Source organism: Salvelinus sp. IW2-2015, linkage group LG26 (genome assembly GCF_002910315.2).
Source record: "Salvelinus sp. IW2-2015 linkage group LG26, ASM291031v2, whole genome shotgun sequence".
Taxonomy (NCBI): domain Eukaryota; kingdom Metazoa; phylum Chordata; class Actinopteri; order Salmoniformes; family Salmonidae; genus Salvelinus; species Salvelinus sp. IW2-2015.
This window is the reverse complement of record NC_036866.1, coordinates 37503336-37516507: the sequence shown is the minus strand read 5'-3', so window position 1 is coordinate 37516507 and position 13172 is coordinate 37503336. Positions and strand designations below refer to the sequence as shown.

The 13172-nt window shown below is 43.8% G+C and overlaps 1 protein-coding gene across 2 annotated transcripts in view; it reads right to left on the bottom strand.

The window, feature by feature from the left end:
• tmtc2b (transmembrane O-mannosyltransferase targeting cadherins 2b) overlaps positions 1-13172 on the bottom strand; it is a 166760-nt gene that overhangs the window by 86250 nt on the left and 67338 nt on the right. For both annotated transcript variants that reach the window (XM_023971663.1, XM_023971664.1), the window contains exon 2: positions 8325-8904. In XM_023971663.1, coding sequence (XP_023827431.1) covers positions 8325-8904 — 580 coding nt within the window. The remainder of the gene's footprint in view (positions 1-8324; positions 8905-13172) is intronic.

The following is a 13172-nucleotide window of genomic DNA, read 5'->3' as shown; positions in this document are numbered from 1 at the left end:
GTGAATCTAGGTGAAAGCTATGATCTAGCCTGGCGGATATGAGTCACAAACGGTCGCGGCATAAGCTCAAAACTTTTAAAGAAAGAACCTCTGTACATCGCACAGTTCGGGCTTGATCTGATTTATCTCTAGAGAAACTGGGCATTGCGCGCACAGGAGAAAAAAACTAACTAAATGGAATTAAAATAATTGAACAGACGTCGGTCAATTAGTGGTTTAAAAACCGAAACCGCACAGAGAACACATAATGACACAATGGGAGATTTGCAGTGGATATAAAACGTTAATGTAATTGACTGAAAGCCACAATCAGATAAGGAACCCATTTCATGATCCGATAACGTTTTCGAAATGTCAACCTACTTCAACTGAGAGTATACAGGAAAATGTACAATACCATGTTAACATGTCATCTAGAGATGAGGCGAGAGAGAATGAGTGATTTACAGTGTCCATATTATGACAGCCTCAGCCTCAAAAGGAGTTGGTGTCAGTCTCATCTGTTTGAGGCAGAGGCTGTCCTAATATGGACACCGTAATAGTTAGATGTTAATCAGTGAAACACAGTTGCAGACTGAGCTTTAACACCTTAAATAATACCTTATTTCTTTCCAATCTCCAAGCCTCACTTCCTAAACGTTGTATCCCTCCACAACGGCCTGTTCTCACACTTCCTAAACGTTGTATCCCTCCACAACTTCCTGTTCTCACACTTCCTAAACGTTGTAGCCCTCCACAATGGTCTGTTCTCACACTTCCTAAACGTTGTATCCCTCCACAACAGTCTGTTCTCACACTTCCTAAACGTTGTATCTAGGGTTGCACATTTTGGGGAATATTCAGAGGTGGAAACTTTCTGTGGGAATCCACGGGAATATATGGGAATTAACGGGAATATATGGGAATTAACAGAATGTCACGCCCTGACCTTAGAGATCCTTTTTATGTCTCTATTTTGGTTTGGTCAGGGCGTGAGTTGGGGTGGGCATTCTATGTTTTGTGTTCTATGTTTTCTATTTCTGTGTGTTTGGCCGGGTGTGGTTCTCAATCAGAGGCAGCTGTCTATCGATGTCTCTGATTGAGAACCATACTTAGGTAGCCTTTTCCCACCTGTGTTTTGTGGGTAGTTGTTTTCTGTTTTGTGTTTGCACCAGACAGAACTGTTTCGTTTTGTTCCATTTTGTTTCAGTGTTCAGGTTTAATAAATGATCATGAACACGTAACACGCTGCACCTTGGTCCACTCTTCCTTCAGCCCACGAGAAACGTTACACAGAAATATATGCAAATTAATATTAATACCATTTAAATGTAGATGTTTTTTGCATTGGATATATTTACCATATCATATTGAAACATAAACCTTTTACCTTATCATAAGTAGACATAATTGCAAATGATTAAATCCTTCCAATAAAAAAAAAAACGATTTAGTTATGAATTGAACTTTAATTAAATGAGTTGACTCTTCACATGGGATGATTTCACTGAACAACAAAAGAAAGGGACTATTGAATTATCCCCAAAAACGTTTTCAACTTACATCTGTAAAATGATAGTCTAGAAACTAAATCTTTGATTGTCTTCCTCTCAGCCTTCCATGTCTTCTCCCTGGACCTACTCAATGTTCACCTCTTGAACATCAGACTCTGAGGCCTCATCTTCACTGTCACTTTCCAACCCTGTTGAGGATGGCTCTTTGTCAGGCTCAAAAAGCCTCAAATTTGCCCAGATGGCCACCAATTTTTCAACCCTTGTATTGGTCAACCTGTTGCGTGCTTTGGTGTGTGTGTTCCCAAACAAGGACCAATTGCGCTCTGAGACGGCTGATGTTGGCGTGATTTGGATGATGATGGAGGCAACAGGGGAAAGAACCTCAGATCCACAAAGTCCCTTCCACCAGGTGGCTGATGAGATGTTGGCATGACTGCCATATTGCATCTCCATTCCAAAGCCCTTGCTTGGAAGTGTACTTTGCCAGACTGCCAAGAACCTTGCCCTCATCCAGGCCAAGGTGGCGAGACACGGCAGTGATGACACCATAGGCCTTGTTGATCTCTGCACCAGACAGGATGCTCTTGCCAGCATACTTGGAGTCCAACATGTACGCTGTGGCATGTATGGGATTCAGGCAGAAGTCTTCACGCTTTTTWATGTATTTCAGAACTGCAGTTTCCTCTGCTTGGAGCAACAGTGAAGTGGGCAGGGCAGGGCAGTACGGATTTCTTCTCTTACATCTGCAAGCAGAGTCTGAACATCAGATAGGATGGCATTGTCTCCCTCAATCCGTGCAATGGGTACTGCTATAGGTTTCAGGCTTCTTACCACTCTCTTCCAAAATCATCCAGGAGGATCCTCTTGATGGAACTGTCCATAACTGCAGACTGTGATATGGTCATTTCTTGGAGAGACTCCTTCCCCTCCAGGAGACTGTCAAACATGATGACAACACCACCCCAATGGGTGTTGGTGGGCAGCTTCAACGTGGTGCTCTTATTCTTCTCACTTTGCTTGGTGAGGTAGATTGCTGCTATAACTTGATGACCCTTCACATACCTAACCATTTCCTTGGCGCTCTTGTAGAGTGTATCCATTGTTTTCAGTGCCATGATGTCCTTGAGGAGCAGATTCAATGCATGGTAGGACTCCTCAACTTTAGACCAAGCAGCATTCATGTTCGCAGCATTGTCTGTCACCAGTGCAAATAACTTCTGTGGTCCAAGGTTATTAATGACTGCCTTCAGCTCATCTGCAATGTAGAGACCGGTGTTTCTGTCCCTTGTGTCTGTGCTCTTGTAGAATACTGGTGGGGGGTGGAGATGATGTAGTTAATTATTCCTTGCCTACGAACATTCGACCACCCATCAGAGGTGATTGCAATACAGTCTGCTTTCTCTATGATTTGCTTGACCGTCACTTGAACTCTGTTGAACTCTGCATCCAGCAAATGAGTAGATAAAGAATTTCTGGTTGGAGGGGTGTATGTTGGGCGAAGAACAATCAGAAATCTCTTCCAATACACATTGCCTGTGGGCACCAGAGGTGAACCAGTTGCATACACAGCTCGAGCAAGACATTCATCAGCATTTCTCTGACTACGTTCCTCCATTGAGTCAAAAAAACTTCTGATTCCAGGAGGACCATGAGCTGTTGCTATCGATAAGGTGTCTGATTCATCATTTTCACCTCGAATAGAAGTAGCAGGACTTTTGTCAGAGGTTGCTTGTTGTGAGCGATGAGGGAACTTTATGCACTTGGCCAGATGATTCTGCATCTTTGTTGCATTCTTCATATATTATTTGGCACAGTATTTGCAAATGTACACAGCTTTTCCTTCTACATTTACTGCAGTGAAATGTCTTCACACATCAGATAGTGCCCGTGGCATTTTCCTGTAAAGATTAGAATCCATTTTTTATTTAAAAAAAAATACAATTTCATGTACAGATAAATAGTTAAGCAGTTAGATTAAACAACTCCTTTGTAAGATAAAAAAAAATAATGAAACATGCATGGAAACAGGTGAATTAACACTCCTTAGATAGCAGTCTCAAGCAAGCTAAAACCCACACGGTAGCAAAAACTAACACGCAGAAATTGTTAACAAGTTAGAAAGGATTTAAACACACTTTGCTGTAGACTACTATTTACTAGTTAACAAAAAAATTATGTATGTCATATACAATATATTCACCCCACCCAGTATCGTAATCAAAACTTAACAGAAAGCATGTAGTCCTTGGCTCAGACAGTGTAGTAGTGTGGGCTCAATAGCATCTCATTAGTGTGCAAGATCTTGAGAATCAGCTGTACATGTGATGGAAGAGTGCACTCATGTGATGGAAGAATGCAGAGGGTTGCAATTCCATTGAATTGGGGATAGTTTAACCAAAATAAGCCACAAGACCTAGAATTGCCATATGTGTATCCCACAAAAAAAAGGTTCACTGTTATAAGCTAACTTTTTTAATGAATTTAAGCAAAGTTCCCAAAATTCCCGGGCTTAACTTCCCATGGAAAATTTCCGGGAAAATGCTGTAAATTTACCGGAAAGTTTCCGACCCTTTGCAACCCTAGTTGTATCCCTCCACAACGGCCTGTTCTCACACTTAACGATGGGAAGTTCTTCATCACAAAGCTTAACGGCTCAACTGTCATCACCTGATATATCTCTGGGCCAGACTGTGAAAAAGTATATTTATTTCTGTTGTGTCCATTCCAGATCTTTACATATACACAGGCTGATAGGTTCGTAAGGCGGACATTGGCCTAATGACAGTGGCCTGTCCCATTCATACTAACAAAGTAGACATCTGAAATCAGGTTTCAACATTCATTCAGATGACTTGGCGTCGCTATCGCAGAAAAAGACATCCTGTAACCGTACATACTGTAACCGTACATACTGTAAACACATGAGACCTGCCAGCCTTAACGACACTCAAGTGATGGGAGTGATCTGTCAACTTCCCCTGCTTGTTTCCTCTGTGCTGGGGTTCAAAGATATGCAGCGAGTCTGTGATACTGCACTAGAAATTCACACCAAATAAGCCCAACTTATTTCTAAAGCATTCTATCCTTTATTCCTTATTTCATCTGAAACAGCACAGGGAGAGAACACAGCCTCACAATGTTTGCTGTCCTATGTTGATCTAAATACAGACTTTTCCTTCCTTTTCCTCCCTCAGAGTAAATTATGTTAAGTGTTGAGCAGGTGCAGGTAGACCCCATGACTCCATCATAGCCAATTCAAAGATGGCACTGCAGACAAAACATCCGTCACAAGCCTCTGATGTATTCAACTGATTTGACAGTAAATGGGATCTACTTGTCATATGCATAGAATATGGCGCACAGGTGTTTTCCTAGACAATTCATCAACACCATGGCAAAGCATAAGATAATCCATAGGCTCTGGCCCATCCATGACAGCATTGTGCAAGTAGATCGGCCTGTATTGGCAGGGGAGGTGTGTTTGTGTGTTGGGTTTCTAATCAAATATTTAGAAGCTGTCAGATATGAAGTATCCTCTCCTGTAGCCCTCCTAGCACTGCGTTCTCCCGGCAATGCCAGGCCTGTCACACTATTAGCAGGCCTGTCTGCCTCAGTCAATGTATGGGCCATACTCCAGAGGACACCAAGGCTCTGTTAAGGCTTAAATCATGAGAGAGGCCCGTGTGGAGACGAAGACAGCTAGGGGCCTCGCTCACTTTTTCACACTATGATGAGCACTAAAACAGAAAGGCTAGATTTTCTTCCTTTCTCTCTCTTTCTCTATTTTTTGTCTCTGTCATTCCCTCTCCTCCGCCCCCACCAACTCTCCCCCTCGCAGAAATGGGCTTCGTACATCGCCTGTATGAGTCAGCATCCTGGAGTGCCATCGGCACTTCTTGGATCCCTTTTGTCACATTTGTGCACATGTCCTGTTCAATTTGGCCTGATGTGCAGAGACTTGTGGAAGTCACATTGATTCGACAGCAGACGGTAAGCATTTGTGACGGGGCGCAGTAGAGGAAAAGGCTACTTGATGATGGCTTTGTGCTCAAAAAGAAACAAGGAAATTGTAAGACTAGGCTAGATTCTCATTCCTGTTTATCTTTGATTTGTGTAGGTATAAAGGCTTTACTTGGTTTATTTTTCTCTCCCTGTAATATTATTAGGGCTGTCAAACGCGTTATTTACAGTTAACGTTTGAGATTTGTAATGCCCTAAAAAAAAGTTCACACATTTCATCTCATCTCCATTTCTTCAACCAAAAGTTAACGTTTCCGCACTGACCCTTTTAAGAGCAGCACAAAACGTACTCGGCTGTGCTGTGTGCTCTCAGTCTCAGCAGCTACAGATATAGGCTCTTAGTTAAAAAGGCTTCTGAAGTTTAATTATATACACAACAATTATAATCTATCATTCACATGTCCTGTTGCTGCAGAATTATTTTCCTGCTGTAGCAAACTGGCTTAAATTAATAGCTCAGACACACCGGTATGATAGTCAAATGTTTCCTCTGAACAGTGTCAGCAGTCAATCTCTTTTTGTGTTTACAACACTTGTTGTATTCGGCGCATTCTCGTATTCGCTAGATATCACAACATAGCTAGCTACACTGCACTAACTCCGCAGCTAACACAGGCAGCTGTTTCATGGAAACAAATCCATTGTGATTTAGTTATAATGTCAATACTAGCGACAGTGGTTAGCTAGCTTGGAGAAAGTATTTAATGTGGTGTGCAATGCGTCTGTGCACTTAGCTATCTACCATCCCAAAGCCTACATTGCATATGAAGTGTGACTGGCTCATGACATTTAATGTACAGAGAAAATGCCCTCTTTTTTTCCTTTTTGTTGTCACCCCTATTGGCTCCCCCAAGTGTTGGTTCGTGCTCTCTGATTGGCTCAAAGTCAAGTTATTGGCCACTGATAAGCATTACGAATTTACAAGTAGAAACGGCATGTCCGTCACTACCGGGTTGGCATGCAGTAAGCAGGTAGAACGACCTACCACTGTGATAAGTATCTGTCGGCAGTGAGATTCTCTGTGCATTTCATACTGAAGATTTGACTTCTGTAACAGCTCCTGTAGAGCGGTCTGTGGTGCTTAAACATCCACCATGCACGCAGCTTTGAGCAACAATAAAGCTAGCCGTCTAGTTATGCACAGTTTTGCACAGAAGTCGCTAGCAAATGCTAACGTTAGCTAGCTAGCTAACCAAACGAGAATGTTTACAATACCATGGATGAATGCCTCTTGTTTAAAATAATTTCCCACAACGGAACAGGACATCCATTCAATTTAGCTACTGTTTTTGTTGTAGTTAACAGGTTAAAAGATTAAAGCAAACGATCCCAATTCTAGTAGTAGCAGCTTGTGATCTAGTTGAAGAACATGGATAAGTAGCCTAGGCTAAATCTAATAGCTGTATGATATTTTACATGATCTCAGACCTGGCTGATCTGTTGTTATTTATTTAGTGTTTACCTGTCACGTTCGTTATAGTGATGAGACCAAAGCGCAGCGTGATTTGAGTACATCTTCTTTAATGAAGAAAGAACACTGAACGAACTATACAAAAACAACAAAACGAACGTGAAGCTATATAATAATAGTGCTGACACAGGCAACTAACCATAGACAATCACCCATGAAATACTCAAGGAATATGGCTGCCTAAATATGGTTCCCAATCAGAGACGACGATAAACAGCTGCCTCTAATTGAGAACCAATCTAGGCAACCACAGACATAACAAAACACCTAGACTAGTAACAACCCCATAAACATACAAAAACCCTAGACAGGACAAAAAACATATATCACCCTTGTCACACCCTGACCTAACCAACAATAATAAAGAAAACAAAGAATGCTAAGGTCAGGGCGTGACATTACCCCTATAACCAAAATATATTATACCTACAGCCCAAATGTGATGTTCTTTTAAATTGAAACATCTTTAATTATGGTAAAATTTCAACAATATATATTTGTTTCAATTAATAAAATTAATCACACAGAAAACCATGTGATTAACTCAATCAAATTATTTAATCGTTTGACAAGTGTTACACAAACACACGCTAAAAACACATGATGAAGATTAATTCCAATGATAACGTCTTACATGTAAACAAAGTACCACCTCATCATCATTATGTCACTTTAAAGTATCATTCATCTCAATAACATGCACTACATTATAGTGACAGACGATGAATTAACAAATCCTGAAACTGTGATCGTTTTGATTGTTTACGTATTACTAAAGCGAGATCTAATATGTGTTTGGTAACAAATTGTGTCACAAGGGGAGTTATCGATGGATAATGATCATGACACTGTTCAAGGATAATGTAGAATTTGTACACAAAACGACAGACAGCAAGGCAGCAAGGCACCATGAGAATTCAAATTCAACTGACAAAAGTCCTTATCAGCTTCCCATCACCCTATTTCCATAATAATACGATTCCATAACTCACGTCACTGCTCTGACAGTCACTTACGGATGTGTATCTTTGTGTTTGTATCCAAATACACAAACAGTATATAGAAATAGCCTACTTTCCCTTTGTTTTTCTTCCCCACGTGTATATTTCCTTGCATTCAAAGGACAAAACAGCAGCTCATTCCGGATCACACAGCTGCACATACATGGCAAAATGTTTTGCAAATTACATCCTAATGAAAAGCAAACATAACACAGGCATACTTCCACACAACAAAACCCATGTGAATAGATCGGCTTTCCACTTTGCAGTTTCCGGGGTTTTGCCAAAGGGAGAGAGAGAGGAGGAAATCAGATACATGGGAAAAAACAAACTGTTTACCTTGTAGAAGAGCATGATGACCTGACGCAACTTGAGCCGGTGGAACACGCAGACGTCATAGAGTGCCGACACGGCCAATACAGTCACCCCCTGCTCTTTCCACAGCATGCTGCAGGCAGCACAACCCAGGCTGCCCAGGAGCCAGGCCCCCAGCCTGCAGGGCCCCGCAGTGCCCCCTCGCAGGGCGCAGTGACGCACGTAGCACAGCAGAGACAGCAGGAAGAAGAGGGCGGCGCCCACGTCGGCACGGCCTACCACGCCCGCCACCGCCTCCGTGTGGATGGGATGCGAGGCGAACAATAACCCAGCCAGGAGGCTCCACAGGCCCTCTCCTAGCAGCAAGCGGGCCAGCCAGGTGAAGAGGGCCGTGACGGCCCCATGGAGGCCCACGTTGACCAGGTGGTAGCCCCAGGGCTCCAGGCCACCCAGGGCATGGTTGAGGCGGAAGGAGAGGGTACACAGGGGCCGGTAGGACTTGTGGCTGCCGCTGTGGGTGAGCAGGGTGCCCCAGAAGTCATCGTAGAAGATGTTGATCCACGGAGTCTCTGGTAGCAGATCCTGATTGGTTTTGATCGCACGGCTGTGGGCAGATGGAAAACAGAGGGGTTAGAAGATGCATGTGCAATGATCCTCATGCTTATAGATAACTTGATCAAGGGCAATGCCACCACAGCGCTTGGGACTGGCGTTTAAGTCAATTCAAACAATATGACACAGTATGTTTTCACTGTACTATCACATTCAGTAGAATTGCAAGGACTGAAAGAAATGTCTGGCTTTTTTTCAAACTCAGCAGTGGTCATTTATCATGCCCCAAAGATAGGAGCCTTAGACAGAAATCAAATCACCTTGAAACCTGCTCATGCTTGACAGGGACACAACCCATCACAGAGAAGGCTGATGTACATGTAAAGATGTGTGATCACCCCTCTGAGTGTGATACATTGCTGTATATAAGTACTGCAGCTTGAAACTTGCGTAAACCTTCTTTGAGAGTGGTATTGTGGCCTTCACCGACATAAAGTCTGAGTAAGCAGAGAGAGGAGTGCTCACCAAGGCTCTTACTGTGTGGACTCAGGGACTGCAGAGGCGCATGTACCACACCCTTGACCAAAAACAAATAAAGCAACAAAGAGAGAGAGAGAGGGGGAATGCCATGTTGGCATAAAGGAGCATGGGGAGCCAGGGACCAAAGACGTGTCAATCACTGCTAGCCCTGTGTTTACCAACCGTTGAGTACTGGGTATCTCACACACAGACACGCCACACTGTGTCAAGAGAGAGAGGCAAGGGAGGACGGATGAATAAATATGTTTGTGGAAGGGATTACAAAGCAGGAGGGACTAGAGAGAGCAAACTAGAGAGCAGTGTTAAGGCCATGCATAATAAGTGTTGAGGGGCCATGGACACTCATGGAGAGACCATGCTGTGCATGTACAGTAGCTACCCCACCACGGGGCAACCCTGGCCTGTGTACTGTACTGTCCCCCCTCCCCATGGCTGGTGTCCGGGGTTGCGCCTGAGTGTTTGACCCTGACGGCCATACATCAGGCCCAAGCTGTGTGAGGTGTGAGGGTTGGAAGATGTGCTATTAGCCCCCTACCGGAGCAGATCATGTCTGCGTCTTTGTTACCTGGCTGTTACCGGCACTGACACAAGACCTTGAACCCCGTGTGTCTGGGAAGTAGGCGGGAGACAGGGGGAGGCAGGTGGAGCAGGCGGGGAGATGATGGCTATGTAATGAGCCTCCTTAGAGAGGAGGAGGTGCATGATAACACAGAATGCCACCGCGTAATTAAAAAGCCTGATGGATGGGATATGACACGTGTGATAACATACCGAGAACGACAGGTTGTAATGAGTCCCCACGGCGGCACAATTAGCACACGCCATTAGACGTGGAGCGAGGAGAGGGAGAAAACAGGCACACACTGCACAACACACAATAACGGACTGAGACAAACAAGGAATTCAAAGAAATGCGCCACGGCGGCAGATGAATCAAGGTGAATAATTTATCTATGGATAATTTTGGGGGGGAAAACTCTGCCTTTGTGTAGCTCTTAAACCTAGAACTTTTACCCGGCATTGTCCTACATGGCCGCAAATAGCAGCCATCTTGCACTGCTTCTCAATATGGCTATGCCAGAAAGCAGATGAGGTTGTTGAAAAGGGGAAAGGTATGAAGATTGCAACCCACAACAAATAGCTAAATGAACTACCTCTGACAGGGCGAGGACAGATAGCTCTCCTTATGATAGATCTGGGGGGAAATTAATAGAACCAACCTGGCCTATATGGAAGCGGAGAGGCAAAGATAATCAGCCAGAGATATTTCTATGTAATGAAAATGCCTGACATGTCAGTGAGCAGATCATTGGGTTTCAGACCTGGTTTCAAAACTATTTTAAATAATTTCATATACAAGAGCTGGGATTGATAGAGCTTGCCTGGCACAATCGAACCAATAGAATAGTCACAAAAGTGCCAACCCCACCCATCTGGCTCTACAGACAGGCTAAAGCAAATGCTGAAAGTATATGATAGATTTCTAATAGTATTTGAACCCAGGCCTGATGGGTTTCTCTGAACCTCCAGGCAACTCACCACTGGCAGAGTAAGATCTCTCTTTGGTTCATGACTCTGATATACAAGTTTATTTTCTTTAGCCAATTTGTCAAGTGAGATCTTCACTCCAGCACAAGGCGCTCACATCAGAGGCATTATGGTTCAATTACATCTTTAATCCATTTGGAAGACAAGTGTGCCTTTTTTCCATTGTACATTGAAGTGGTGGCAGAAAGGACAGATACATTATATACTGTTTGAAACCTCACCAGCTCTGGCACCAAAATAAAATACCAAAAACCAATGCCAATCTAAACACAATACCCCATAATGACTAAGCAAACCAGGTCTTAAGAAATGTCTGTAAATCAATAAAAAAATAAAATAAACAGAAATACATTATTTACATAAGTATTCAGACCCTTTGCTATGAGACTCGAAATTGAGCACAGGTGCATCCTGTTTCCATTGATCATCCTTGAAGTTTCTACAACTTGATTGGAGTCCACCTGTGTTAAATTCAATTGATTGGACATGATTTGGAAAGACACACATCTGTCTATATGAGGTCCCACAGTTGACAGTGCACGTCAGAGCAAAAACCAAGCCATGAGGTCAAAAGGAATTGTCCGTAGAGCTCAGAGACAGGATTGTGTCGAGACACAGATCTGGGGAAGGGTACCAAAACATTTCTGCAGCATTGAAGGTCCCCAAGAACACAGTGGCCTCCATTCTTAAATGGAAGAAGTTTGGAACGACCAAGACTCTTCCTAGAGCTGGCCGCCCGGCCAAACTGAGCAATCGGGGGAGAAGGGCCTTGGTCAGGGAGATGAACAAGAACCCAATGGTTTCTCTGACAGAGCTCCAGAGTTTCTCTGTGGAGATAAGAGAACCTTCCAGAAGGACAACCATCTCTGCGGTACTCCACCAATCAGGCCTCTATGGTAGAGAGCCCAGACGGAAGCCACTCCTCAGTAAAAGGCACATGACAACCGCTTGGAGTTTGCAAGAAGGCACCTAAAGGAGTCTCAGACCATGAGAAACAAGATTCTCTGGTCTGATGAAACCAAGATTAAACTCTTTGGCCTGAATGGCAAGCATCACGTCTGGAGGAAACCAGGCACCGCTCATCACCTGGCCAATTACTATCCCTACGGTAAAGCATGGTGGTGGCAGCTGTGGGGATGTTTTTCAGCGACAGGGACTGGGAGACTAGTCAGGATCGAGGGAAAGGTGAACGGAGCAAAGTACAGGGAGATCCTTGATGAAAACCTGCTCCAGAGCGCTCAGGACCTCAGACTGGGGTGAAGGTTCACCTTCCAATTGGACAACAGCACAAAGCCAAGACAACGCAGGAGTGACACGTGTCTGAATGTCCTTGAGTGGGACAGCCAGAGCCCGGACTTCAACCCGAACTAACATTTCTGGAGAGACCTGAAAATAGCTGTGCAGCGACGCTCCCCATCCAACCTGACAGAGTTTGAGAGGATCTTCAGAGAAGAATGAATGAATTCAGGTGTGCCAACCTTGTAGCGTCATACCAAGAAGACTCGAGGCTGTAATCGCTGCCAAAGGTGCTTCAACAAAGTACTGAGTAAATGGTCTGAATTACTGTATGTAAATGTAATATTTATGTTTTTTTTTAAATAAATTTGCTAAAATGTATAAAAACCTGTTTTTGCTTTGTCATTGTGAGGTAACGTGTGCGGATTGATGATGGATTTTTTCCCTTCATTTTAGAATAAGGCTGTAAAGTAACAAAATATGGAAAAAGTTAAGGGGTCTGACTACTTTCGAATGCACTGCATGTTCAGCTCTCCGAGTGTCAGCTTCTTGAATGTCATGTCAGAGAGGCAGGCGATCACCTACACCACTGCAGTTGACAGGCACTCTCAGGGGGAGAGGATGGAAGACTGTGGAAAGAGAGAGAGGGGAATAAGAGAAGGGGTCGTATAACCCACGTCTCCTTACCCACCACTGCTCCAAGTGGATGTCTACAGAGGAATTAAGACATTTGTATGATGACAAGTCTAATCATAGCCAGTTTCTCAATGCAATCCAAGGCCATTCATTAATTAATCCTGTTCAGCATGGTTGCGTGGGTCCTGATCACCGCAGCACATCCAGCCCCATTCAGCTCTGGCTAAAGGGACTGCCGGTCCTGCCTGGCAGAGTGGAAGATTGGGTTTATGTGGCTGGGCACATCTTTCTGGGAAGCTGGCAGCAGGAAGACCTCTCTGTGTACTGCAAATCTTTTCCAGACGTGAGTGCATTCCTTCG